This window comes from Cygnus atratus, chromosome 25, assembly GCF_013377495.2.
Source record: "Cygnus atratus isolate AKBS03 ecotype Queensland, Australia chromosome 25, CAtr_DNAZoo_HiC_assembly, whole genome shotgun sequence".
In the NCBI taxonomy this organism is placed as follows: Eukaryota; Metazoa; Chordata; class Aves; order Anseriformes; family Anatidae; genus Cygnus; species Cygnus atratus.
The window spans coordinates 2,716,134-2,743,323 of record NC_066386.1 but is presented as its reverse complement, the minus strand read 5'-3'; the positions used below and the strand labels follow the sequence as shown (position 1 = coordinate 2,743,323).

General features: G+C 50.6%; 2 protein-coding genes across 8 annotated transcripts in view; both read left to right on the top strand.

Moving 5' to 3' along the window:
• FAM117A (family with sequence similarity 117 member A) overlaps positions 1-9,885 on the top strand; it is a 31,466-nt gene extending 21,581 nt beyond the window's left edge. For 3 of the 7 annotated variants that reach the window (XM_050715542.1, XM_050715541.1, XM_050715540.1), the window contains 7 exons: positions 1,956-2,118; positions 5,455-5,550; positions 6,054-6,167; positions 6,515-6,649; positions 7,172-7,391; positions 7,744-7,864; positions 8,361-9,885. In XM_050715542.1, coding sequence (XP_050571499.1) covers positions 2,098-2,118; positions 5,455-5,550; positions 6,054-6,167; positions 6,515-6,649; positions 7,172-7,391; positions 7,744-7,864; positions 8,361-8,700 — 1,047 coding nt within the window. In that variant the 5' untranslated portion in view covers positions 1,956-2,097 and the 3' untranslated portion in view covers positions 8,701-9,885. Of the gene's footprint in view, positions 1-1,951; positions 2,119-5,385; positions 5,551-6,053; positions 6,168-6,514; positions 6,650-7,171; positions 7,392-7,743; positions 7,865-8,360 lie in introns of all 7 variants that reach the window. The other 4 variants (XM_050715539.1, XM_035568530.2, XM_035568529.2 and 1 more) reach the window with 3 other exon arrangements.
• Positions 9,886-10,402: 517 nt separating this feature from the next.
• Positions 10,403-15,078, top strand: SLC35B1 (solute carrier family 35 member B1). Its single transcript, XM_035568534.2, has 9 exons — positions 10,403-10,617; positions 11,503-11,606; positions 11,933-12,063; positions 12,590-12,620; positions 12,832-12,989; positions 13,351-13,477; positions 13,841-13,947; positions 14,221-14,374; positions 14,712-15,078. Exons 1-9 carry the CDS (start codon positions 10,409-10,411, stop codon positions 14,762-14,764), a joined length of 1,074 nt encoding a protein of 357 aa, XP_035424427.1. The 5' UTR covers positions 10,403-10,408; the 3' UTR covers positions 14,765-15,078.
• The last annotated feature ends 12,112 nt before the right edge of the window (positions 15,079-27,190 follow it).

The window sequence follows — 27,190 nt, the reverse complement described above, 5'->3', positions numbered from 1 at the left end:
CAGCTCAGCCTGGCGGCTCCCCGGTGGCGGCAGCGTTGAGCTCTTCTGCCAGAAACCTCGTCGGGGAGAGCGGCGGGAGGGGAAGGGCCAGCTGAAGCCGTACGTAACGGAGATGCAAGTAATGGAGCCTGTGCGGGCAAGGAGGCCCCGAAGAGGAAGCTGCAGATCCTAACGAGTTTCTAAATTAGTTAGGGGTAGCTGTCGTAGGCTGTTGACTGTTGGAAGCAGGGAGCATGATGTGAAATGCCAGCTGGACCCAGCACAATGAGCCTTTAATCCCGTGTGGACCTTACGAGGTGTGGCTGTGGTGCAAGCACTAATGCTCCTGCCCTCCCGGGTGCCTTTGTTCCTACCCTTTTCTCACCTACACCTCGAATTCCGCTCTCCAAGGGTACTTCAGCTGATAAAAAAGATGCATTTAACAGGCTGTGGCCCTGAACGGCTCAGCTGTGAGCCCACGGGGTGCCAGGCAGCGAGTGCTGAAACACCTTTGTCTACAGAGGTGTTTGGCAAGCCCAGCGCGGCGCCTCGCAGCTCCAAGGCTGCTTTTAGTGTGGGTAGCTCGCTGCCCGCCTGCCGTGCCCCGGTTTTTGGGGAGGAAGGAGAGAACAATGTCTGTACGGAATGCACCTGGAGCAGAGCTGCTCACGGCCTTAATATCTTGCCAGGAGGCCATAGGGCTGCTTTTAACGTGCGTGGTAATTTGCGTGTGTAATCAAACTGAAATGCAAACAGACCTTTCTGCTGGCTTCAACTTGCCTCTCTTTCTCGCTGCCTTTTAGGCAGTGGCGATCGCACCTTCTTGCAACCGCAGGGGTGGCGACAGGCCTGCAGGAGAGGGCAGCTGCGCCGTCTGCAGGCCTCGTGGTGGTCGCATCCAGTTTGGAGCTGACTGGGATGTGATGGAGGAGAGCGGGAAGGAGCAGCGAGCTGTGCTGCGTGTTGCCACGGCCTTAGCTCGCAGAGCCGCCTGGCTCTCCGTGCTCTGCGCTGTTGGCTCGCGATGGGATCGCATCGTTGCCTAGCCTAGTTTTATTTAGGAAGCAGCTTTGCTCGTAGCGTTTCTAGCTAGGGAAGTCTGAACAGGCACGTGGTCATCCCGTGGAAGCTGGGCAGCGCAGAGCTGCTGGGTAGGTGTCTGTGCTCTGCCTTCCTGCTTGGTGCCGAGCGCACGCTCCTCCTGGCGACACCAAGCCCTCGCACGGTCCGCCTGGAGATCCAGAACTGCCGACGTTCCCTTGGCCTCCTTCAGCCTGGAAGCACCGGCCTGCTTCCTTGGGGGAAACCGAGGCACACAGCCTCCCTTCCCCTGCTGGGTCGTGCCATGGGGAGAGCCTGGCTTCTCCGACTAAGCGTCGGGCTCCCGCTGGTAAGAAATGTGGCTCTGCAGAGAGCGGAGCGGCTTGCTGGGGTGCTCGTGTAAAAGCAAGGTGGCCGTGTCGAGCGTTTTGCTCAGTTGTGTAGCAGCAACCTTGACTTAGTCTGGAACGTCGAATCGAGGGTTTTTGAGCAGCCACTTGAGGGCTGCAATAAAATCTCTTGTTCTAAAGGAGCAATCTGGTGGTGATAAGCAAGAGATGAGCGCTCTGCAGTGGAGCAGAGGAGTGAGGAGGAGGGCAGCCAGGCCACCAGCCCTTGTGTGGCCCGCTGCTGAAGTGCTGTTTCTGTTGCTCCTTGTTTTGATAGCTGCCTCGGAGCAGCAAAAGCCGTCTGTGCTGGGCAGCGGCACGGCCTCGGCACCAAAGCTCTCGGTGTTGTGAGAGCAGGACCTCGGTGGGTACGTTAGAAGCATTGGGACTTTGGTTTCCGAAACACAAATGGACTTCTCCGGGCTGTACGTGCTAATTCCCTTCTGGCGGTCTTTGTGCTTGCTGTGGGCTCGTTAATTGGGGTGGCTTTTGCTGGGTCTTGGCTTTGGAAGTCTTCATCTGTTCTCTTGGTCCTTGTCTAGCCAGCGTTCCCTGTGCTGCTGCTGGGGAGAAGACGTGCCGGCCCCGGCAGCCCCGCGTGCGGCGCACCTCCTCGCTGGACACCATCGTGGGCTCCTACCTGCTGGGACAGTGGCCGCGGGATGCCGAAGGAGCTTCGGCTTCGTGCATGAATGACAAAGCTACCCAGGTACGACTGCAGACCTCCCGGGCCGTCTCTGGGCCGAGAGAGGGCTGCCGAACTGAAACGTGTGTAAGGTGGGGGAGAAGAGAGAAAGCGTTAAGTCTCCGTCTGTCCAGCTGCAACTTTCTAGGAAGGCTCGTTTTCCCCTTTTGCTTCTCAGCTTCGACTGATTCCACTTTGGTGCAGAGCTGGAATTTCCTTGGCCTTGTTTGGAGGCAGATGGCCTCTGGCTTTCTGCTCCAGCCCTGGCTCAGCACTGGGGTTTTTTTTTCTGGCTTGCAGTTCTGGGCCAAGTCCTTATATAACACTCGCGGGCTGAGTGCCACACGCTGTGAGAAGGCGAGGGTGCTCCCACAGAAGGGCTCGCTAGCACGAACAACGCAGCTCTCTGCTGTTGGATGGAAAAGCTCCAGACCTCGAGGAACTCTTAGCAACCTGTAAATATTACTGTATGGCAGCAAATAGTGCTCGCCTATCTGCAGAGGTGAAAGAATTCGGAGGGATAAGAGCATCCGTTTGCTTAACAAGCCGTTTATTTAGCGCACTCAGTCTGTGTTAACTTGCTGTTTGATCTTTGCTAGTCAACAATTTATAACTGGGCTGTTTGCAGGAAATTCTCAATTGGATTCCAACTTCCATTGTCCTTTTCCAGTGTGTTCTCGCCTGCTTTTGTTTCAGTTCTGGTGCCCAAGAGCACTGCTGAGGGCAGAGGGCACGCTGGAGAGGAAGGGAAAGAATTTGTTAAACTTGATTTCTGAGTTCTTTATTTCTGGGAAGCGTACTCTTCCTTTCCGTCTTAAAGCAGATGGGCAGTGGTGGGAACACTTAACCCCGGTGCTTTAGAGCTGATTAGTTTTTTGTTGCACTTGGTCCTTTTGGGGAAAAGGCTGCCGAAGTGGGACAACTCCTCCTTCCCAGAACGGAGGTAGCACTGCCTTGGTTCTGACTGCTGAGCACGGAGCTGATCGCTCCTGCAGTGAGTAGGCCAGCTGTGGGGCAGTCTTTCCCCAGCTATCTGCAAGTGTCTTGGAAACGCTAATTTCACCTCGCAACGTGCCTGTGAAAGGAGCAGAGATCCCCCCACACAGCCACTTGTCTGTTGTTGGAAGCTGGGAATAAAGTCCTCGCTTCCAGACTGCCCTGTGCGTTAACAAAATGTTCCACGCTGCGACCTCCAGGACTTTGCCACTCCTTCCATGCTCTCAGTTATCAAGGCTGGGACTTTCTCCGCTAGCCAGTACATGTTTACTTCCCCCCCTTGTTCGGCTACCGATCAGCTGTTTTGCAGAGCTCTGGAGATTTGCTATCGTAGGGTGGTTAAGTGAGATACGGGCGCAGGTGCTGGCTGGGGGGGGGGAGGATGGCAGCCGTGTGCATGATTGGAGCTTGTGGCTTTATCTTGCTGTGCAAAGCGTTTTTCTCTCCTCTTTCTGAGGAAGCGGTTTTGCCACAGTTAGTACAAAAGGTTCTGTAATTTCCTTCTGCCTTGACAGTCTGCCTGCGAGAGGTGGGATGCACATGCACTCTCTATTTTCAGGCTTTCCTATTGCGAAGAGCATCTCTTCCTTTTTAGGCCCTCTTTCTTTGCACCGCGGTGCTCGGTGCTCCGGGTGTCACAGCAGCAGACTGCGGCGAGTGACTTCTGGCACGGGGTGTTGAAGGGTGCTGTGGCTCGGGAGGCTTCCTGTGACTTGGGAGGATTTTCTCCCGTGCCCTGGGCTGTTCTCAGCAGCTGGAGTTGAGCTTTTCACGGACTCGCAGCCGTGTGGGACGGAGCTGGGGTCTTCTCCCGTAGGCCTTTAGCTTTCCTCCTCGGCTTCCTTCTGGACGTGATCTACTGGGCTACGAAGTGACACGGTGCTTTGGGAGAAACGCCAAATTCTGAGTTGTTCAGGAGAGGATACTTGAGGTGGGAAATGAGCTCAGACGTGCCATGTGCTACAGCTGCGAGGTTGGAGCTTGCTGTAGGATTTCCTATAGCACCGCTCTGTTCCTTGGCACTGTCTGGGGGTAGCACAGGGATGGCTGAGACTCCTCTGGGCTGCTGTAGTTCGGCAGAACACTGCAGTAACGGTTTGGGGTTGAAGCAATTTCTTCTCTCAAACCCAACTGAACACTCCATCAGAGTGACATCTGTGCCGTGATGTCTGCTGCTTACTGGCACTGTGAAATGGAGACCTAGGCAGCAAATAGTTGTGGCTGTGCAGAAACTGGCGTGCTCTGCTTGAGGAGGTGTGTGAGGGAGGGCTCAAATCAGCCTGGAACGCAGGAGGAGGTCGGGTTTCTGTCCAGAAGCCACCTGCATCCCGTTACAAAAGGGAAGCCCGGTACCTCTCTAGGTAACTTGCCTCGTTCCTTTGGTTTGAACAGGCTTGAAAACATTTTGAGAGCGCCTTCTGTCATCCTCATGACTCAGTGGGGTTGTGTAAAACAGCTGCTGTTCTCGCAGCGGCCTCTGGGGAGGTCCGTTAAGCTGTTTGGAGAGGAACTGTTCTCAGGCCCTTGCACCTTCTGGCAGCCTCTCGCTGGGGACGGAGGAGGGGAGCGTTGTCCAAAGCCTCCCCCAGAAATGGCAGGCAGCAGTGACGCGGGGTGAACGCTGTGCGAAGCACCGAGCTTGTTGAGGAAAAAATGACGGTCGGTCCTGAAAGCGCTGTGCCTTGGGACCGTTCTGGTCCCGGAGTCTGCGCTGCGAGGGCTGAGTTCACTGGAAGGAAGTTCACGCCCTTCGCTGATCAGATGAACGGCCCGATTTCCATTGAGGTTCAAAATGTAGCTGCTTGGAGAAGAGCCGTGCAACGTGCTGCTGGGGCTGTTCCTGCACGCGGAGAGAGGCGGCTGCGAGCTGCCAGCCCCGCGGCCGACCTCTGGCTTTGGTTACGCCTCTGAACTCTGCTGCGGGAGCCTGAGGTCTCCGAAGCGAGCGGTCGGTGCGTTCTCACCGTTGGGTGAGGCTTTTCCTCCGGGTAACGCTGCCTCGTGCGGCGAGTGCCTGAAACCCAACGTCATGGGGCGCCGGAGCGCTGCGCGGGGCGGTTGTGGTTGTTCCTCCGGGGGGCGATGGCTTGGCGAGCTTTATCTCGCCGGGTATTTGCGGTGCTGAAGCCACAGACTTCTGGGCAGGTCTCTCCCCCGGAGGTCTGGGAGGTCCAGGTTCCCAACAGGCACGCGTCGGGTCAAAATGCCGAGGTTTTGGCGAACGCCCGGGTATTAATGGGGGAAGGCTGGGACAGGGCTGTGAAGGGGCAGCAGTTGATGACTTTCGTTCTCTAGGACTCTACCACAAGTGTCCAGCGCAGTCAATGTCGTGATTGTTCTCAGCAATGTTTCTCCTCGCTTCAGACTCCGGTGTCCTGGCATGACGCGGAAGTGGGGAAAGCCAGCTCCAGTTCTCACAAGCGTTCTGCTTCTTGGGGTAGCACAGATCACCGCAGAGAGGTAACATAGACCGCTCCCAATGCTTCAGCAAGATCTGTGTTAGTCCTTAACGTACAGGAGGCTCCTGCTTGCGTGGGAGGGCAGTGGGAGGACAGGGTTATACTGCTGGAGGTGAGACATCAGCCCCTGTTCTCATCGCTAACGCTCTGTGGTGCGACAAGAGGCCGACCTTGCAGGCAGCTGTAGGAAAGAAGCTCAGTGCTTTGCTCGGAGGTGGCACGGCGTGCGAGGGGTCTGGCCCCGTAGGTGGAGGATAACCCAGCTCCACCAGCGGGACGGCACCGGGCACAGTGCAGGGGGGAGTCAGGGACGAGGCCTTGCACGTGCTCCTGGTCCATCCCCTGGGAGGTGGCCAGAGCTGCTCGTGGCGTGATTGAAGCTGTCTCAGTTCTGGCACTTCCTCGAGGGTTGAAAGAGAGGGGGAGGAGAGAGACGAGGCACGACCCGTTTTGGTGGAGGTGTGTTGGCTTGCCTGGTTCTGTAGCTGAAACTTTGTTTGCTAGATTGCCAAACTGAAGCAACAGCTCCAGCGAACAAAGCTAAATGGCAGAAGTGGCAAAGAAAAGGAGAAGAGCTCCCCGCTCCAGGGGGACCATGCTGTCCTCGGATCGCTCAGGGTACGTTCACGTCTCCCTCTGCTCTGCTCTCACGGTGTGTCCTGGCGAGGCGGAGAGCGCGCTCCTGCTGGCAGGCGTCCAAACCTTTCTCAGAATTTTACTCTGGTTTCTGAGAAAGGAGAAATTTATTTATTTTTTTTTCCTCCTCTTCTTCCCCCACCTCTTCAACGTGTCTCTGTGCTTTGATCTGCAGTTAGTGAGTTTACACGACTCTTCTGTCAGTCCTCTCTGGGCAGCTGCCTGGAGGGCTCTGGCTGAGCACCGGAGTGCTGTGGAACAGGATGGAACTGAGAAACGGCTCAGTTTGTGCAGACGCAACTAACGTCTCTGACTCTGGGTCGTTACAGGACTCTCCTTCAGGCTTCCTTTCTTCATCTGCTATTCTGAGGCTCAGCCCCTGCTTGCATAGGAGCCTGGAAGGGCTAAACCAGGAACTGGAGGAAGTGTTTGTGAAGGAACAGGGAGATGAAGAGCTTTTGAGGGTGAGTGAAGGTCACGAGATTGCCCTGAATCTCCTGGGTGGTCTCCGAAATCCTTTCCTCCACGGACACTCGCTGCCTGTATCTGTTTCTTGGCCACGGGGACAGGCTCTGTGTCTCGCTTCATTTTGTTCCAGGCGTGTAAATGTCTGAGTTGTGCCAAGTGGCTGCTGGCTTCCCTCTTAAAAACTCGCTGGTGCTACGAGAGATGAGCCAGTGGTTATCTTGGAGTGGATGAGGCCTCGCTGGCAGCGTTAAGGTGCTGTCGCAGGCTGGCATCCAGAGGCTGTTTTGTGCTGTGCAGGGGTGGGAGGGGACCCCAGACAGCTTGTGAACCCTTAAGCGTGTTAGGGAAGGGTCTGTCCTTCTGCTTTGCCAACGGCTGCCTTGCTCCGTGAGGTGGAGGCCGTCCCTCTGTCGGGCTCCAGCACCCCAAGCAGCTGCTACCTGTAGGTGCAGTTGCTGCTGCACCTTTCCGCTGCTGAAAGGGTTTCTTGCTCTGCTGAGGCTTTGTTTCTTCCCTAGATTTTGGATGTCCCAGACGGCCACAGGGCACCAGCGCCTGCCCGGAGAGGCTCTGGAGATGCAGCCCTGACTCTGGAGCCCGGCAGCGGCAGCTGCAGCAGCCTCTCGCTTTCTCCTTCCCCTTCCGTGCCTCTCCGCCTTTCTCCACACACCCCAGGGAGGCTGGCGGCGGAAGAGCTCGCTGCTGCGGATGAGGTGCAGCCAGATCCAAAGGAGAAAGGTAAGCGCTGAAAGGCCGGGGGCTGGCGAGTCGGGGGGGCAAAAGGGGCCTGCGCCGTGGTAGCCGTGCTGCTGTGGCTCCAGCTTGGTCTCTGCACGTGAGATGGGAGCGGGGCTCAGCCAGTTTGAAGAGCAGAGGGCCTGGAAAGCTCAAGCCATTGCCCTCCAAGTGGGTGGTATCCTGTACGGGGTGGAGGATGTGAGCTGGGAACCCCACGGGTAAAACGCTGCAGCTCTAGGGTATGGCTGTAGCCAACAGGCACAGGGTTCAGAAGAGCATGCCCGGGGTTGGCTTAAAATGCTGCTGGATTCTTTGAAAAATGTCTCAAAAAGCATTTCTTCCTCCCTGCTAGAGGAGGGCAGCCCGTCTCCAGTCCTGGCCTTTGCTTCTTCTCCTCGGCCCAACCACAGCTACATGTTTAAACGGGAACCTCCCGAGGGATGCGAGAAAGTCCGTGCCTTTGAAGAAGCCTCGTAAGTGTGAGGAGCTGTGGGCAGCAGGGAGCTCACGTGAGGCTGCTGCTGTGGCAGGATGCTGGGGCGGGGGCAGCTGGGGCTTCTGCCGCTGCAATTGTCACCCCCTGCCCTGTGCTAAAAGTGGGAAATGGTCCCTAAGAAAACGTTTGCCCAACAAAACCGTGGCTGCTCAGGTCCTGGCGGAGGAGCTGGAAGCGGAATCGCCAACCCTGAGACACTCGGGGGGATCTTGGGATTCCGTGCCCTTCCCGGCCGGCGGGTTGTTCTCAGCACAGCCTCTCGAGGCGGCTCGCCTAGAAATAACCGTGCTTTCGGAACAAAACGGGCTTCTCGTGCTGCTCTGTGCGTGAGCAGCAGTCCCCACAGCACAGGCAACTGTGGTTTTAGTCAGCTCTTTGAAGAGCTCGCAGTTCCAGGTGCGTTCCCTGCAGCCGCGGGCAGCTCGGTGCTCCGGGGATCCCCTGTTCCTGATCGCATCCCTTTCCTCCCTCAGCTCCCCCGGCCCCGAGCAGAGCTTCCAGCCTTCCTGCCCGGATAAGAACAAAGTGCACTTCAACCCCACCGGCTCTGCCTTCTGCCCCGTCAGCCTGGTGAAGCCTCTCTTCCCCAACGTGGGCTTCCTCTTCAGGGGCTTCCCGGCGTCTTCCAGCCCTGGCGCGGGCCCGTTCGCATCCTGCCAGCCCACGGCCCCCTCCCCGTTCCTCGGGGTGCGGAAGGACGCTGCGGTCGACGGCTTCAGCGACGTCTCCAAGTCGCCCGCGCTGAATTACGAACACTGGAAGCGCGGCCAGCCGGAGGAGAGCGTCGTCTTCCACAGCTCCCTGGTGGTGTGAAGCCCAGGGGAAGGTAAGCCAGCGGCAGCAGCTCTGGCTCCTCCGTGCGTCTCGGCCAGCCCGTGGAGACAAAGTGCCTTGAAGGTGGGACTTGAGAGCCACGAGGCAGCCCCGGGATTGAGACACCACAGCGGGCTTCCTCCGAGGACGGTAGGAACTGCGAAGTACCGCGCGCCACGGGCCTCCTCGCTGCGAGAGGGGCTCGTTTCTCCAAGCCTCCCCCGTTCGAAGCACTTTCCTGCGTTGAATTGTCGTCGTTTCCTGCGTGATTGTTCCGCTGGTGAAGAGCAGCGCCCAGCAGAGGCAGAGCCGGGCTCCCCGGGCTCCGAACGCAGCCGAGCCGGGGAAGATTCAGGTGAAGCCTCCCGGCACTTCTCCCCCCCCTGCGGGTGGCTGCCACCTGCTGAACCCTGCGGAGGGGGAAGGGGGGAGAAGGGGCTCGGAGGGTGGCTGCCCCCGGACGCGGGGAGCAGGAGTCGAGGCTCACCTGCGCGAGTAAATCGGCTCCTCGCGTGGTGCAGGGAGCGCTGGAGAGCGGCGCGTCCCTGCCCCTGCCTCCCTGGGTACCTTTACCCTGCGAAACAAGCCTGAGGGGGTAAAGGAAAGAAGCTTTAAGGAGCCTCGAGGAGAAACTGTGCCGAAAGGGGAGGGCGCAGGTGCCTGAACGCTGCCTCCCAGCGGGTCTGTGCTGGGGAAAATGGCCTTATGGGGGGGAAGGGGACACGCTGCTGCCCTGCGGTTGTGTCCCCCGGCCCTCCTGCGGGGGGGCAGAGGTGGCTGTGGGGTCGTGGTGCTGCGGGAGGAGGGGATGGAAGCGAGAAGCAGCAGTGTCCGGGGGGGGGGGGCACAAACCCTTGCTGCTCGCCAGCCGCGGGCCCGGATGGGGTCAGGACCCCCCCACTCCATGGGGACCCCGCTCCCGGAGCCTCAGCAGCGCGAGGGTGGGGGTGGGGGGGTGCCGGCAGCGAGGCCGCCCCTCCCGTGCCCGTTCCTGGTCCCTCCCGCGGCCGGCGCGGTTCTGCCTCTTCCCGAGCCGTTCCGCAGCCGTTTGGGTTCCGTGCTGGGAGCCCCGAGGAGGAGCCCGGCGGCGTTGGGCGCTGGCTGCAGGTCGGGTTTGCGTTGCGGACGCCGGCGCTGCCGGTTCTAAAAGGAGAAAAAAATAAATAAAAATAAAGGATTTCGGGCAGCCCCGGCTCCTCGGCGCTTTCTGAAGTTTCGGGCTCGGAGCCGCTCCCCCCCCCCCGCCCCCGCCCCCGCCCCCGCCCCCGGCCCGTTTTGGGGAGGGGAGGGGAGGGGAGGAGGGAGCGCGCTGAGCCCCCGCCGCGCATGCGCAGACCCCGCTCGAGTCTCTCAGGCGACCGCGGCAACGCCGAGCGGGCCCCGCCCCCCGGCCTCGCGGCCAATCCCCGCGCTCCACATCTGGCGGCGTCACCGCCGGGGCCGCGCTCGCTGAAGGCCCCCGAGCGGGGGCTGCCCGCCGCGCTGCCGGTCCCCGGGGGCTCCCCGCCGCCCTCCCCGTGCCCCAACGGCGGCGGCCGCGGCGCCGGTGCGGGGCTCGGAGCCTTCGGGAGCTCCCCCCGGAGCCGGCCCCGCTCGCTTCCCGCCGCCGTTCCCTTCCCTCCTGCCCCCCGGCGGGACCGGCAGCGCGGCGGGCGGGCGCGGCCGAGCCGGGCGGGTCCTCGGCGGCGGGCGGGCTCAGGCCGGGCCTATGAGGGCGCCCGCTCCGCCGCCGCCGCCGGGCGCGCTGCGGGATGTGGCGCTGGAGCTGGGCCCGGCGCTGAGCGGCCCCCCCGGCACCGGCACCGCCATGGGAGCGCCCGCGGGCGGCCCCGCGCTGCCCGAGCGCCTCCGGCTGCCCGTCTGCTTCCTGGGGGTCTTCGCCTGCTACTTCTACTACGGCATCCTGCAGGAGAGCATGTCAGCGGGGGGGTACCCGGGGGGGGCCACCGGGGAGGGGGGCTCGGAGCTGGGGGGGTCCCGGTCCCGGGGGGGGGTCCCGACCCTTGGAGGGGTCCCGACCCTGGGGGTCTGCGGGGCCGGGGGAGGGGGGCCCGGCCCCGGAGGTCCCTGGCCCCGGGAGGGGGCTTGGAAGCGGGAAAAGTCTCGCTCCCGGTCCCGGTCCCGGTCCTGGGGGGGGGGGTCCCGACCCTGGGGGTCTCGGGCCTGAGGGAGGGGGGCCCGGCCCTGAATGTCCCCGGCACCGGGGGAAGCTTGGAACCGGGGGAGTCCTGGTCCCGGCTTCGGGGGGGTGTCCTGAGCTTGGGGGTCTTGGGCCCGAGCGGGGGGGTCCCGGCTCTGGAGGTCTTGGCCCCGGGAGGGGGTCTCAGAGCCGGGGAAGGTCCCGGTCCCGAGGGGGGTCCCGACCCTGGGGGTCTCGGGCCCGAGCGGGGGGGTTCCGGCTCTGGAGGTCTTGGCCCCCGGCAGGGGGTCTCGGGCCCGGGGAAGGTCCCGGCTCCGGGGCGGGGGGGTCCGGTCCCAGGGGGGTCCCGATCTCGGGGGTGTCCTGGCCCCGGGGGTTCTCAGCTCTGGGGGACCTGGTCCCGAGGGAGACGGGGGGGGGTCTCGGGACTGGGGGAGGGCCGCGGGGGAAGGGAGGTCCCGGGGGAGAGAGGGGTCTTCGGTCCTGGGCGGGGGTCGTGGCCGGGGGGGGGGCTCCAGGCCCTGCGGTTCCCGGTCTTAGGGGTGGGGAGGGGAGCCCGGCCCTGGTTTTCCCGGCTCTGGGGGCGTCCCTTGGCCACATCCCGCGGGGCCGTTCCAGGCTGGGGGCGCCCGCCGCCACCTCACCGCGTCCCGCTCCTGCAGCACCCGGGGCAGGTACGGCGAGGGCGCCCAGCAGGAGAGGTTCACGTACGCCCTGAGCCTGGTGTTCATCCAGTGCGTGATCAACGCCGCCTTCGCCAAGCTCCGTGAGTCGGGCCTGGGGGCAACGGGATGCGCTCGGGGAGCCACGGGTCCGGGTCGGGGCGTGCGGGGCTCCCTCGGGCCGTGAGCCCGGCTGCGAGCTGCTCGGCTGGGTTAACGCGGGCTTTTGGGGGCGGATGGGGATGGGGATGGGATGGGATGGGGATGGGATGGGGATGGGATGGGTTGGGGGCCTTCTGTGCTCTGGCACGGTCAGGGTCGGCTGCCCCTCGTGCAGCTCTGGCACCTTTAAAACGCTTCCAGCTGCTGGGGGCTGCTCGCAGCTCTTCTGACTTCCTCCTCCTCCTCTTCCTCCTCCTCTCCCTTCCAGTGATCCGTTTTTTCGACTCCGTCAAAGTGGACCGGACGCAGAGCTGGCTCTACGCCGCTTGCTCGCTCTCCTATCTGGGCGCGATGGTTTCCAGCAACTCGGCTCTGCAGTTTGTCAACTACCCGACTCAGGTGACGCGGGGCAGGCTCTGGGGGACGAGGAGGAGGTGTTAAATGGGGGCATCTTGTCACGATTACCCCCCAGGGCTTGGGGTGGTCCGGAACCGGCCCCCAGGCTGAGGAAGCGACCGCCACAAAGAGCAGCTGAGAGGGGAAATGTCACGGAGGGAGCTTTTTGGTGGCTTTTTGACGCTCCGTTTCTCGCAGCTCACGTCCCGGGACTGTCTTGCTCTGTTCCAGGCGGCGCTGCGTGGTGTAGGGAGGTGCTGAGAGAGCTCGGGCTGATCCAGGAGGGGAGAACGATTTGTAGAAATCGTGGAGTTTGTTAGCTGGGGGGTGGTGGTAACGTTTGAGGGCTTGAGACAGTTTCTGGAACTTGTGCCGTTAGTTTAACCGTTGCTCAGGGGTAGGGGTTTCGTTGTTCTTTTTAAGGCTCTGGGTGCTCTGTGTCAGGGTGGTCACCTCGTGTTGCCACGATTGCTTTTGTCGCAGGCAGGCGCTGGGCGTGCGGATGGTTTATCCGTTCTTTCTTTTCTAGGTCCTGGGCAAATCCTGTAAGCCCATTCCAGGTAAGCAAATTTAACGCTTGTTTGTGTATATTCGTGTAGATTTCTCGTGCCCTCAACTAGTCTGAGGAGCTCAGCTGTAAAAACAGAGCGTCCTTTTCTGTCTGCTGTGTTGCCAGAAGGGCCAGCGGTGTTCTGTCTCTCTGTTGTTGTGTTAAAATTCAATTCCCGTGAGAGGGTTTTGGGAGCAGTTTGTGATTTTGCTTCCTTGCAGTCATGCTTTTAGGAGTGACTTTGCTGCGGAAGAAGTATCCTCTGGCCAAGTACCTCTGCGTCCTCCTGATAGTCACAGGCGTGGCCCTGTTTATGTATAAACCCAAAAAGGGGGCTGGAGGCGATGACCACATCTTTGGCTACGGAGAGCTCCTGCTGGTGAGTACTGCCAGAGTACAAATAACCCCGAGGCCGTCCTGTGGCAGGTCCGAGGAGGAACGAGCAGTTACAGTGCGGATCCTGCCCCGTTCTGTGTGCAGCAGGCATACCCTAAAGCTGGTGTGAGAGCAATTCCATGGGATTGACCCCTCGCTGAGTTTGGAGGGTGCGCTCTAAAACTGTGCCGTGAGATCCACGCATGAGTACATGCACGGCCTTCTTTGCACACGTTTTGAGGCCACGGAATTGGTATTTAATAAGTGATCGGGATGCTTTTTTAAAAAAAAAAGGGGGTGCTGAAGGCGTTCCCCATATAGAAGGTTTGCTTTGCTTTGCTCATCTCCCCGTCTCCTTTTCTCAGCTGCTGTCGCTGACCTTGGACGGGCTGACGGGGGTGTCGCAGGACCACATGAGAGCTCACTACCAAACGGGTTCCAATCACATGATGCTGAACGTGAACCTGTGGTCCACCCTGTTCCTGGGAGCTGGTGAGGAACGCCCCGGACAAAGCACAGCCACGCATCCACGGAGCGCTCTGGGACGCCCCGTGGGAAGGGACGCTGCGTCCTGCTCCGGAAAGGGCCTAGAGCCCGTTTTGCAAAACACCTTTAGTTTTTGTTTGTGTGTTAAGTCAGCGTCTGGGCGTTCACTGCAGCTCTTCTAATGCCCGCTAGAGGACAGTGCCTCACGCGCGGTTCATCTCCCCAGCACTTTCACTTCTGAAAAGTCCTCCCCGCAGCTGGCTCCTGCTGGGTTATGAATATAAGCCGAAATTATACTTCGCAGGCAGTGGCTGCTTGGGCTGTCTCTGGGCTAATAATTCATTTTTCTCATCTTGATCTTTCTTGCAGGGATACTGTTCACCGGAGAGCTCTGGGAGTTCTTGAGTTTTACCGAGCGCTACCCCAGCATCATTTACAATATCCTGCTGTTTGGCCTGACAAGTGCACTGGGTCAGGTAAATGCACTTCCCTTCTGCAGTCTTCACTGGCTTTGTTTGCACAGCTGGGAGATGGCAGAGTAAGGTTGCCTCACTTCTCGTTGCTGTGGTTATTGCTTACTTTCCAAACGGGCTGCCTTCGGAATAAAATTGGTTTAGGGTTATATGCAAGCAAGCAGGAGTTGAAATATTTTCTCTTGGCTCTGGCTCTGTGGCTTTTCATCTGAAATTGCGGTCTGTGTTGTATTTTTTCCAGTCAGAGTGACAAAAGGCATCTCTTTGTTTTTACAGAGTTTTATTTTCATGACTGTGGTGTACTTTGGACCCCTCACTTGTTCCATCATCACCACAACGCGCAAGTTCTTCACCATTTTAGCATCTGTCATTCTCTTTGCCAATCCCATCAGTACAATGCAATGGGTGGGGACGGTCCTGGTGTTCTTGGGTAAGTCTGGAAGGCAAACATCCGAAGTCTGTCTTGTGTTAACTTAAATAGAGAGAACATACAGCAAGGGGAGAGCTAACAAAAGGCGCTGGTCAAAAAATGTAATGGTATTGAAGCCTGCTGGTGGAAAATGTGCTAGTCGGAGAGCAGGAAAAGAGGGGATGATTTCTGACAGATCTGTTTAGTCTTTTTTTTCCCCCCACACCTGATGAGTCCCTGCCACTAAGTGACTGTTAGGAAGTTGGTGCTGTGGAGCTGATTTTTCACTCCTCGTGTAACATTTGTTTAAAGGATGTCAAGAAATTTGCCTTGCACGTGAATTATTTTGTCTTTGCAGGCCTTGGACTTGATGCCAAATTTGGAAAGGGAGTAAAGAAGACGTCACATTGAGGAGATGCTTGATCTCTGCAGTTGGAATGAACTTTTAATTTATTGTCTTGTACCTCAAAATCTGTTATGAAACTGGACTCAGGATAGGTAATTAGAAGGGGAATGTTTGGATTTTTGGATTTTTTTGTTTGTTTGTTTTAGTTTTTTAATTTTTGAATTGTCTTTAAGTGTAATACTTCAGTTTTAACTGTAATCAAACATTTATTTTTTTTTCTGTAATCAAAGCTGCATTACTAGATCCTAGCAGCAGGATGAAATTCTTGCCTTAACAGGAAAAAAAAAATCATATCTTTATTAAAGAAAAGGAGACAATGGCCACTTTTCCGGAACTTTAATTTCAGTACCATAGGCTGACCTTGGGGATGAAGAGCACACCTCTCTCCGAGGAGAGAGCTGGTCTTAAAATTACGTTAAAATTCCAGGTGCAGCCTGGAAAGATCCCTGGATTAAATGCCTGTGTAGAAGAGAAGCCCCTCTTCTGATCATATGATTTTTTTTTTTCATAATTGCGTTGTTGGAGCAGCCAAACATTCTTCCATTAATAGAATATGTGTAAACATTGAGTTGCATTACATTCTTTATCCGAGCCCTTCTAAAACAGAAGCAACTCTTGGCATACGTAAAAGTTTACAGGAAACCCGTTTAACCGCTGGGGCTGAAATTAATTCTTTTCATCCCCCCCCGCTGATGAAGGAACAGGACCCTCTGCTGCTCAAACCATGCCAAGGTTGTGCGACAGCGGCTTCAAAATGTTGAAAGGACCTTTGTTAATTAACCGCCATCACGGTGAGCTTGCGAACACCCGCTCCTGAGCACAGGCTAGGTCCCCGGTGTCGTAGGGGGAGGAGTTGTTATCATAATGATGCCTTCAGAGTTGGAGAGCAGAATTCTCCAAAGAACGAACTTTACACATGAAAGCACGTTTCTACCAGCTGTCGCTTGGTCTCCATCTGTTCGGTGGCTTTGGCCTTTTGCCCCTCCAGATGGGATCTTGATCTCTTTCCTGAGCGGCTGTTGTAAGGCTCCTTTTCTAGCCCCTGCTATCCTTGCCCCTTCAGTGTTTCTTACAACTTTTTTGGCATCAAATTTGGTTTTCAGTTAATCCGTCTTGCTATCCTATAGCTCTACTCAAACAGCATGTTTCTTGCGCAATTAAACCCGAGGATATTAAAGGGTTTTACTCTGTCACCTTCAACTCTTTATTAACTTGCATTGCCTTAAAGGTCAAGTGATAAGTAGCAAACAAACATGTTCTCAGTAGTAGAGAATCCTGAAGTAAAAGCTTCCGTGACTTAACTCCATGAGTACTGCCTGGTGAACACCATGTGCTGGCATCTGCTACTGTACGAAGATTCCAGCTTCCCTGAAGATTTGTCCTTCACAGTATTTCTAAGGTAGTGAATGCTATTCACATTTTATAAAAGGGAGCAGAGAAATTGAATGCCTTGTTCACGAACGCTGTGTCATAGATAGGAATTAATTATCTCCCGTGTCTTAATGATGAAACCATCTTCTTTTCTGTTTGTAGGACTTGGTGGGATAGAGGGGTGTATCTTAAATTTAACCAATTCTCAAACTCAGTAACCAAAATCAGCAGAAATATTCTGTTAGTTTTACAGACTTGTTTTACCTCCTGTTGAATTAACGTAGGAATAGATCCCCTGTCACTGTGCAAATGCAAACACCTGAAAAATGCACTATAAATCACTCCCCCAGCCATCTACCTCCGTGTGATCATCATGAAAACTCTGTTCAGAAATACCATCCGTTAAGTCACGGCTGTTCCAAAGCGCAGCTCTGCTCTAGAGCACACGCTCCAAATAAAATGGATTCATTCTGGTTTGATTCCACAGAAGTAGACTTGCTTGTTAGCAGTAATTCTTTAGTGACCAAAGCTCTTAAGAAAGTGGATGATCAGAAATTGAGGGACTGAGATCGCAGCAGCCTTTTTCCGCTGCTCTGTCAGCCTGTTATCAGTGATCTTTCTTTACAGCATCTCAAGCCAAGTTGCCTCTTGAGGACTGGGCAGGAGGAGGTAACTTCCCAAGCTAGTTCTGGGCTAGGAAGACTGCTCTTCCTGCGCTATTTTCCCCCTCTTGCCCCAGGTCTTAAGTGTAGCTTTAGGAGAGACAGCGTCTTTAAACAAAAATAAAGAACCCAATCTTTGTGTTGCTAGTTGTTTCCTTAACCATTGAAAAGAAGCTACCATAGGCTTAAGGGATGTTTTGGTCAAACGCACAGATCTGTCCCCTTCCCCACACTGCAGCAGCCTGGAGGACCCGCAGAAAGAAAAAAGCTGCGAGCTTTCTAGGGCCTATTTTCTGAGCCAAGATTTGTCTTTACCAGTATCTTCAACTTGTCTGTATTCAGAGCACAGATTTAAAGATCAGTCTGCCAAGAAGAAAGAAAATAAAGGAGGTTTTTTCTCTCCTGGTTTCTGAAGCTGCCTTGACCCAGTTTAGCTCTAAAGCCTGTTCCTGGTATGGCTCCAACTTGGTTCTTGCTGCAACTCCAAATCTTAAGTCAATAAGAAATTCTGAAACAAAGGCAGCTCTTGTACCTACCTTGAGTCTGAACCCTTCGGATTTCCTTGGACAGCTCTCTTGCTGTCTCTGCTCCAGACTCGTGTACTGCGAGATCCCAGAGGAGGCTACAAAAGCAATTCAGGAAGCTATTTTCAAATCAGCACTGGCTTTTCTTCTTGGACGGTTTTAACAACACTGCCACAAAACAGGTCTCCGGCTCTGAGCTGCCAGGAGGACTGCTGTAATAGCTCTCCCCAGTGACAGACTGGTTACCACGTTCTCAGAAGCCTGCCTGCTGGCGGCTTTTGGTTGCTTGAGTTCAGCTGTCTCTAGGTAAAGACAGGTAAAACTCCAAAGGAACTGGGTTAGGGTCCGTTAAACTTTTCACCCTGCGCTACATTTTCCTATTAGAAATGTTAGCTCTTCTTGGAGGCACCTGTTGCACAGGAATAATCTTTTAATAGGGTGGGTTTTTTTGGCTTTGTTCTGTTTGTTTGTTTGTTTGTTTCTTTCTTTCTTTCTTTCTATAAACAATGTAAGTATCTTCAACCAGAGGGCAGAAGGCAGAGATTCAATCAGAATGCTTGAATTTCTGTTGAAGTGTCAGAAAAGGCTTTCTGTCTTTAATACAGAGATTAGTAATCTACAAAGCATCGACAGAGCTTATTTTAATTTTCCTAGATACTGCATAACATCTAGGGTACAGCTGTGCAAACGAATCTTAAACGTAATTGTTGCTGTCCAGTTATATTTTCTTTATTGGAAGAAGGAAGTGTTTTGTGGCAGCATGTGCATCTAGAAGCAGTTCAGTGGTTTCAAGGATTGAAGCACAGCACCCAAGTTCTCTGCCAACAGTCGGCATCACCAGTTCTGCTACCTCAGTTTGTGTGCGCCTCGGCTTTTTAGATATTCTCCAGTTTACCAGAGATAAAGTGGGTGCAAATCCAGTACAATTCAAAACAAAAACCCACTTCTTTTTAGTCCCGTGTGCTTGATTTGTCACTTATTTTTCTTTCCCCAACTGCAAGCAAAGAAAAATTTTATTGTGATAGTGAAATATTGTCCAAAATGAGAATCTTAAGTATAAACCCTGGCCCTTTGCAGCCAGGATGGTAGGTGCTTTGAACACCAGCTCTGTAACGTTTTTAGTTTGGGCTGACTTACCAAGGAGTTACTAAAGGGAGTGCTTGTGGCTTGCTTCTCCATTAGCAGATGAGCAGTCTTTCTCTGAGTAAAGAGGAAGGGAAATCAGCTGAGTAGGAGACAAATTTATGAAGTGCCTTAGACAAAGCCCTGCAAGTGCGAACTACCAAGGTCAAGCAAGTTGTGAAACCATTCCATCTTCCTCTCTTCTTTCTGTTGGGTCCAGTGTCCCAGCCCTGAGTCCATTTATGACTCAGCCAGTTACCAGCAGGGGGAACTCTTCTTTCAATAATTTTCAAGAAATATGAGAAAAACAACAAAAAATGGTCCTTGTCTAATTAGCAATAGAATTGTACTTCCAAAGTCTTTGTGCTTACAGTAAAAATAGAATGTAGAAATCAAGGGCTTCCTCCATTTTTATTGTGCTTAATTTTTAACCATCAGCAGAGACTAGATTGAAGGGAAGTTGTGAGGAGCTATAACACGATCTGTCCAGCAGGACAGCCCTTCATTACAAGCAGCATATGCATAAAGAAGCGTGTGGGCACCTGCATGTCCTCTTGTCCTCATGCAGCACAAATAGCTGGCTTCCTGCACAGCAGCAGCCATGGGCATCACAGTTGATGTTTTCGAAAACACATTTCTGCCAGAATTCTCCCAGGAACCTTGTCAGTTCTTGGTGGTTCCAGGGAGATGAGAAGTCATGCACATACCGAGAAAAAACAGCAGATTACATTGCTGCGGTGTTTGTGCCTGTTGTCCCTCCAGGAGGAACTCGTTGATGTATCAGCTAAGAAAGGTGAAGTTTTATTTCATAGCTAACTGAGACATGGCATCCGCAGGGGGGAAAACTTGGCAGCTGCTTTCCTTTTCCTTTCATCTTCCTTGTCTTTATGAGCTCCCTCTGCAACTGCATCAACAGATGTTTAAAAAATATAAAATGTTTAGAGAGTATACAGAGAAAGTTAGGTGGTAGTGTATGTGCATGTGTTTTGTAGAAGTGTACATGATTGTTTAATGCTGGTAATTTAGTGGTCACGGGATAGCAAAGACTCATGCTCAAATGACAATAGTTTAAGAGATAACAAAGTTATTGGTACTGCTTTGAAATCAATGAGTTACCAATCTTAAAGATGCCATTAAAAGAAACCATCACCCTAACAGTAATTCTTTTATTATAGAGTCGTTCTGTGCCACGTAGTTAAGATTCGGGGATTATGTGAGCTTAACCTGCAGGCCTCCACACACTCTTGCAAAGGAAACAGGAATTCCTCTCTGACTTCTCAGACTGAAAAGTACATGAGAATCGAAATAGCAGCTATCAGGGAAAATACACGCAAGCTTTAGACTCACAAATCAGCATGTGGAAAGCTTGTCAGGGCAGCAGGGAGGGGATGTGCATTTGAAACGGATATTCTCATAACCAAATTTCACACTCGGATTTACAGTTCATAACTAACGATTTCAGCAACGGTGAGTGTGGGATGCATCTGAAGAACGGGAAGAACAATAATTACCTCAAACTGAAACTGCTCCAGCTGGATGTCACTGTGCAATGAGGTGTTAACAGTTTTAAATATTTTAAGGAAAAAAATAAAACAAGAATTGCGTTTAAGGCTGCAGGATTAAATCAGCAGTGAAAATAGTCATTTTTTTTCCCCTGCTTTTGATGCTCTCCTATGGTGCTTGCACTGTCGTTCTCCTGTTTGTATATGCACACAGGCTCCTGGCCACTTCTTACATATTCTTAATCAGCGAGGTTCAGTTTGTTAGTGAAGCTAACGGTCCATTTCCAAAACTTTTTATGAACAATTAACCTGGTTTAATAAAAGTGTTCTGAAGACAACACGTTTTTCATGCACTGTATGGTACATGTTGAAATACTGACTCATTTAGCAGAGGAGCTTTGCTAGGACAATGAAGAAAAAACAAAACAAACAAAACCAAAACAACAACAAAAAGCTGTCGGGGGACAGGTGCAATGTGTGGGTTTCTTCTTTCCCTTCCATTAGGGTCAGGTCCTTTACTTGGCCCTCAGTTACTCCAAGAGCAGCACAAATGTGCAGCATCAGTCAGTCCTAAGAGCAGTTCTCTGAGCATAGACCAGATGTGAAAGAATCCCTAAAAATTAAAAGCCAGATGGGTTAGTCATGAAAACCTTCCATCACTCGGAATGAAGACTAAGTCTTCTGCTTGACTAAAACGTGAAAAGTGGAGTGGGAAGTGAAATATTTTAATAGGTATATGTAATTTGGGGGACAGCAAGGAAAGCTTTCTGTAATGGTTGTACGTAGAGGTTGTATTTCTGCAGGTGGGACTAGCATGCCACACCTTTTCATCAGCTGTTTTCATTTTCCTTTTAAATGCAGGCTTTTATACAAGGCACCAGTAAGGAATTTTGCAGTGGCTCTGGAACACGAATAGCGAGCATGCTAGGCCCATTTGTAATAGCCTCTTTCCATTGGTAGCAGAATCTGTCCTCCAAAGGATTATCTCCCACCTAAAATTAAACATTACAAGGCAATAAAATCTCAACCCTTACGTACACTCGAAGAGTAGCAATCATTGTCTCCATTTTCTGTGGTAGTAGAAAAAGCAGGCAGTTGAGTTTACATCCTCTGGCAGTTTGATAGCCTGACACTCATTAACTAAACTTCGTAAAATCACTTCTCAGAACAATGCAAACTGTTTTGCAGGCAAATATCACCTCTCCTATTCATCATCAGCTTCGAGGAGCTGGCCCTGCTTTTGAGACAAATTTGCAAGTTCATCTGCTGATTTAAGTCGTTCTCAGAACTGTAGTGTGACTTTCTCCCAAGGTCTTGGCAGATCTCATTTAGCGAATGTGGTAGGCTGTAGTTTGTTAATTAGTTTTACAGTGAACGCGGCAGGAAAAACAAAATTGTGGTTTCACGATTAAGAAACAATACCCATCTTGGCGAGCAGATTCTGCTCCTGCTTTAGGAGCTGTGTGGCAATCCCCCGACCTCAAGTGTGTAACTGATTACTGGCAGTTTTACATTTTTGTATGAACAGCTGGGCTAGATTTGCAAAAAGGGAGTGTTCACAGCTGCACCTGGAGAGATCAAAACTGATCTCAACACACTGACCACAACTGAACGACCAACTTCCCTGAATAGTGAGGCCTGAAGTTTATCAAGTTGAGCACTTTAAATTAGTGCGTAGTTTCTACATAAGCTTCATTTTCTCTGATTTGGTAAATTCTGTGATTTTTCCCCCCTCCGTCTATATTCCACTTAAAATCACTGGAGTACTGCTTAACATGCTTTCATTAATATTTCTAAGCAGCAAGACACCATTACCTGATAATTGAAATGCCCAGGAAAAAAAATAAAATAACGATTTTGCAGTTGGTAAATATTTTAGCAAATGTGAGTTACATAAAACTTGGGAAGCCATACAGAATGCAGCATTTCATCTCGTCATCTACAGACTTAACCAGTCACAGTAAGGGACAGCATAGTCCTGTAAAAAATAAATAAATAAATAAAAGGCAGTGCTGAATGAGAATTTGCTGAGGGATGGTGTAGGAGGATAGGAACATCAAACAAGATAAGCATGGTCTCCTTAGGAAATCTGGTTAAGGATAACGTGATCATACAGTTAAAGACTACAGTATGCAGGTATATACGATAGAACCAAGATATAACAGAGAGAAAATTACTTTTGTTCTTTGTGGCTTCTGAGTGCTTGGTTTTGAAATCACTTTTCCAGAAAAAAAAAAAAATCTATGTAATAACTGTAATTTCAAATGAAATTAAACCACCTGAATACTCTTTACTGCCATTTTGGTTGCAGTGAATTAATGGCATCACAGTCGTTGCAGGACTTTGTTAATGAGAAGGCGTAAGTAAAGAAGTGATTAGCTCTGCATCGAGCTGTTTGGCTCTGTAAGAATGTTCTAGAGGAGCATTGTTTAAGACACAATACTTGGTAGAATTTGTGTATAGTGACAATTAATAATGACCTTCATCATTGTGGTTAAAAATTTAGAAAGCTCTCCTCTCTTTTACTAGCATAAAAAGTAAATAAAACAAGATGGCATCAGGATTCGTAAGTAGATAGCTAACTAATTGAAAAAATCTTAATTTGTGTATACCTTACGAATCCTAGCTTTTCCATACCTGTTATTTCCTGCAAGGTCCAGACTGCAAATGCAGTTTTAGATTTTTCCTTTACTCCATCACTTCTCTTCATTGTCACCTGCTTTTTTTTTTTTAGCTTATTCACTTCTTTTTCTTTCTCCCCCACTCGTTTTTTTTTTTCCAGCGATTTGAGCCCTTTATGCTCATTCATACTCTCATGCTCTGTTGTATGGAGTGAATCTTATCCTTGATTTTCAAGTCTTTTGTTCAATTATCTCTCTGTACCTGCAGAAGGGGAAAGCAGCAGTGATAAAAACTTTAGACTCTGTTCCATTGCATTCCCACCTCTCTCCTAAGGAAGATTGCTGTGATAACATTGAAGATTAATTTTTGTTTGTGGAGAAAAGCTGGTTTGAATAAATTGAAGGACTTTTGACAATGTTCTGAGGTCCTCCACTCTGCAGGTGCTAGCAGAGTTAACAGCGTCTTAGAGAAAGGAAAATAATTTCACAGACCATTAGGGCTGGTGGGAAGCAGCAGGATCAGGTTTTAATGAATACAGGATCAAAAGCATCTTAAAGCAAAACAGGACTGAAAACAAGAGCAGGCTCATCAGGGAAGACAGGAGATGCTTCTAACGAGAAACAAAGGACCAACTCAAAGACATTTGGGAGTCACTTTCTCACAATAGTGCATTTTAAAGTATAATTTCCTCTTCTAAAAAATTAGCTTTGATACTTTCCCAATACGTGTAAAAATAGTACTATGAACAGATTCCCTGCAATTAAAATCTCCCAAGTCAGAATTTTTCCAAAGGAGGTCAAGACTCTTTAAACAATGTTTGTCTTCTCACAAATAAAACTCGTTCTGAATCACAGCAACAATGCCTAACTTAAACTACTTCGCAGTATTTTTACGTCAGGAAAGCAAATTCTGACAAACACGTAACCAGATACTGGAGGGTTCTGACCTTTCAGGTCACAAAGGGTGGTACCTGAAGAATTTTGGTACCTGTACTATCATACGTTGGTTGCAAAAGGACTGTTTTCAGTCATAGTTTTTAATCTGGATGCCTAAAAGTCACCTTATTTCTATACTGTTCTGCATCTCTGCTTTGAAACTGGAAGCAACCGGTTTCTAAAATTGTCCTGGTTCCCAATTTTGTCATTTTTTATTATTATTTTAATAATTTTATTTTAGTATGAATAAGCCGCTCAACTTCTCTACACTTTTAAAATTTGTTAAAGGACAGGTAATAGTCAACTTAATTTTCTTACTCCGTGCAATACTGAGGAGTTAGTTAATTTGTACAACAGTTTGAAAAATGTCTTAATTATTATTTGATTTAAAGGAAAAGTTGGAATACTGGACTCTATCTAGCTCAGTACTTGCTATTCTGTTGCAAATTAAATTTTGAGGAAAAGGGATGCAGAAGAAAAAGCTCACCAGTTTCCTCTCCCTGGAGAATCCACGGACTGACTTGGTTCAAAGAAGCCTGTGTCTCAGAAGCTTTTCCTTTCATCACAAACCATATCAGCACTTACTGTTCTCTAGCGTGTTCTGCTAGTGCCAAAGCTTAGACTCCTTTGACAAGACAAATAATAATGTTGGCTTTGTACGGGGCTAGGTGAGAGCATGACATTTTCAAGAGGATGGAGGAGATACCCTAGCAGAAGTCAGACTGGAGGGATAAAACCTATTAGATTTTCAAATGGCTGTGGCACAAATATTGCTATTTCACAATGAAACCATAGAAGGTCTGCAATAGCAGGATTCTTTTTGTCTTAAATTTTAAACAAACAAACAAAAAACGCATTCTCGAGCCAAGAAATGATTCCACTACTGCTTGTGAATACGCCACAGCATTCCTTTTGCATTGCATATAGAAAACGTGTTTTATGGATTTCTCATTGACATAAGGAGAGGTGAATCAAATAACTTGCAATATTTGTTTGACTGTTGCATATATAAAAGCCTCATTAAGTCTCCCCAATGATTGGAGACGGATTTTGTTTAGAATGATTTTGTTTGTTTTTGTAACAAAGACGGCGAATACAGGAAATAATTAAATAACTGTTTTCATACTCTCCTGATCATCAGAAGCCTATATGAGATTTTAATTAGTGCTGCATTTTCAATAACTCTGTAGCCGTACGTGTTGCAGATTCTTTCCTGGATAACAGGGAGATAATTATGAGAATCCTGTTTTTCAGTCTCTCACTAAAGGGATGGCTGATACATTTAATCATGGTGTGGAAATGCTGGCAGCTTTCTCTGAGTTCAGCCTCTCTCTAATTACATTTTTAGATTTTTAGTAAATTGAAAGGGAAAACGTAGGAACAAAATAATTAAAACCAAAGGGGAAGTGAATATTAAAAAGCAGGAGCTATTTAAAATTCTTGCACACAACTCTTTTACGGACATCAGTTTAATCAGCTTTGCATAAAAATCAAACACGTTTACACAAAAGTAACACTTGCAAACCTATATGTGTATTAGTATTTGCCGGATGTCTTCATGGAGAAAAAACAACCTGTCTTGCTTCATTCAGCTGATACTAGGAATTATAACCCCAGTGAACGCATTTGAGGATTTGGTATTCTCACATGCACATTGATGTCAGAACACACCAGCACGCTGCCATGTGAATTTTCAAGGTGCAAGCAGTACCTGCACCTAGGAATTGTCCAGTAATTTTAATATAGAATTGTATTAAAGATAGATGGTAGGGTTTGTGGGGAGTAAGTGACAGTATTTCACTTGATATCTGCCACTGAGGAGGACAGAACTGACCCTAGGTAACTTTTTCATATGGAGGAGGTGAGATTATTTCTTCATTTTCACAGATATCCAATTTAATTTTCCACTTCCAGGGAACGAGAACTTTGATCAGAAGAATGTCATCAGCTGCAGAAGAGGTTGACTTCCCTCCTGCTATGTGACACATGGACAGTCTTGAATTAAAGCAGACATTTCTGTTTATTCTAAAAACAAAAACCACCACCAACAAGCTGTATCAAAACTCCTCAACCTAAGCACTCTAATGCAGCGGGGGGTGATGGGGACCTTTTTTTTTTTTTCTCTAAAACTGGTCTTTTCATTTCCTTCTCCATGTCAGCTATAGGAGAATAAGTGCATGAGTAAAAATGCAGAGTTTATGTTGGGTATCTGAAAAGCCAGAAAAAATGGAAAGGGTACAAAAATAAATTTCTAGGAGAAATGTGTATCCAGAATAGGAGTGGTACGACCATTTCTCTACTTCCCACGAGGCACTTTTATAGCATTTCTTCATTACAATGCAGCATTACCTGCTGTTTTTCCACCACGGGCAGCAGTTTGTGAAATGAAGGAATGAAGCAGGGTCCAAAAATCAGTCATGACTTGGATAAGATGCTTGCCAAGAAAACCCAGGACACTGCAGAAAGTGATAGCAATGAGAAGGGCAATATTGTCCGAGTCAGTAGTGGACAAAGGTAGAAGTCTAGTAAATAGGACCAGTTGTGCTGTGAGAAGCTCCATTTTTCATCTGAGAATGAAGTAAGGAATAAAACGACTGCACATTTTTAGTTTTAAGTAAGCGTAGTCATGATACGTATTATGCATTGTAAAATTAACTACAATGCCTTTCCAATTTCATTCACAGCTTTCACATCAGTTGTTACCCCATAAAAATCCACTGAGTCTCTGATAAAGGACTGCTATTCTACAGTGCAGAAGGATATGCTTAGGAGAGTGGAAACATATATTCATAACTTTTAACAAGAGAATGGGAATATATTCATTACAAACTACAGTTTCTCAATCTGGTGTTAAATGCCTCAGAAGTTGTAATAAGTTACTATCAGTATGTAGGATAGGTAACACAGAACGTGGTTTACCTTTGCTAAATCCACCAACATACATAGATATGTGTGTCTCCTACCCTCTTTTAAATTTACTTCCTACTGCATTGTTGGTAGCATTCTGTATTCTAGCTCAACTCTACAGTATCTTACAAATACCCAGCTAACTTGGTTATGGGGGTGTTTATTTGTGCAACTGGATTAATTCACTCCAACATGAGACTGAAACTCAGGCAGGAAAGAAAGGCTAGCTCAGGATAAACCTGTACAGGTGTTTAAGTAATTAAGGACTACTAACACTGAAAATTGTGCCTCTGGTTGCAAGCCATTACAAACTAAAACAAGAGAAGACACGTGTATACAAGAGAAAAGGTTTACCAGTAATTTGGGCTGGAAGGAACTTCAGGAGGTCATCTGGTCCGGCCTCCTGTCAGAGCAGGGTCACCTGCGTGATCTGCCAAGGTTGCTCAGGGCTTTATCCAAACAGGCTTTGGAAACTGCCAAGGATGGAGACTGCGAAGCCTCTCTGGGCAGCCTGTTTGAATGCTTGACTGTCATCATGGTGAAAGCTCATTTTATAACAAGTCTAGATCTCCCGTTTTGACTTCTGTTTCACATCCCTCCTGCCATCTATCACTGTGAAATGCTTGACTCAATTTCCTTCGTAACCTCCTTGTAGGTACTCCTTTAAGCTTTATTAAAACCCCTGAATGGTGGCTGTAAGACAGATTTGCTTTGTAATCCTTTTTCAAAAGGTTTAAAGCAAGGCTTTGCCTTGAAAAACCTTACCAATCTTCCTCAAACCTTGGC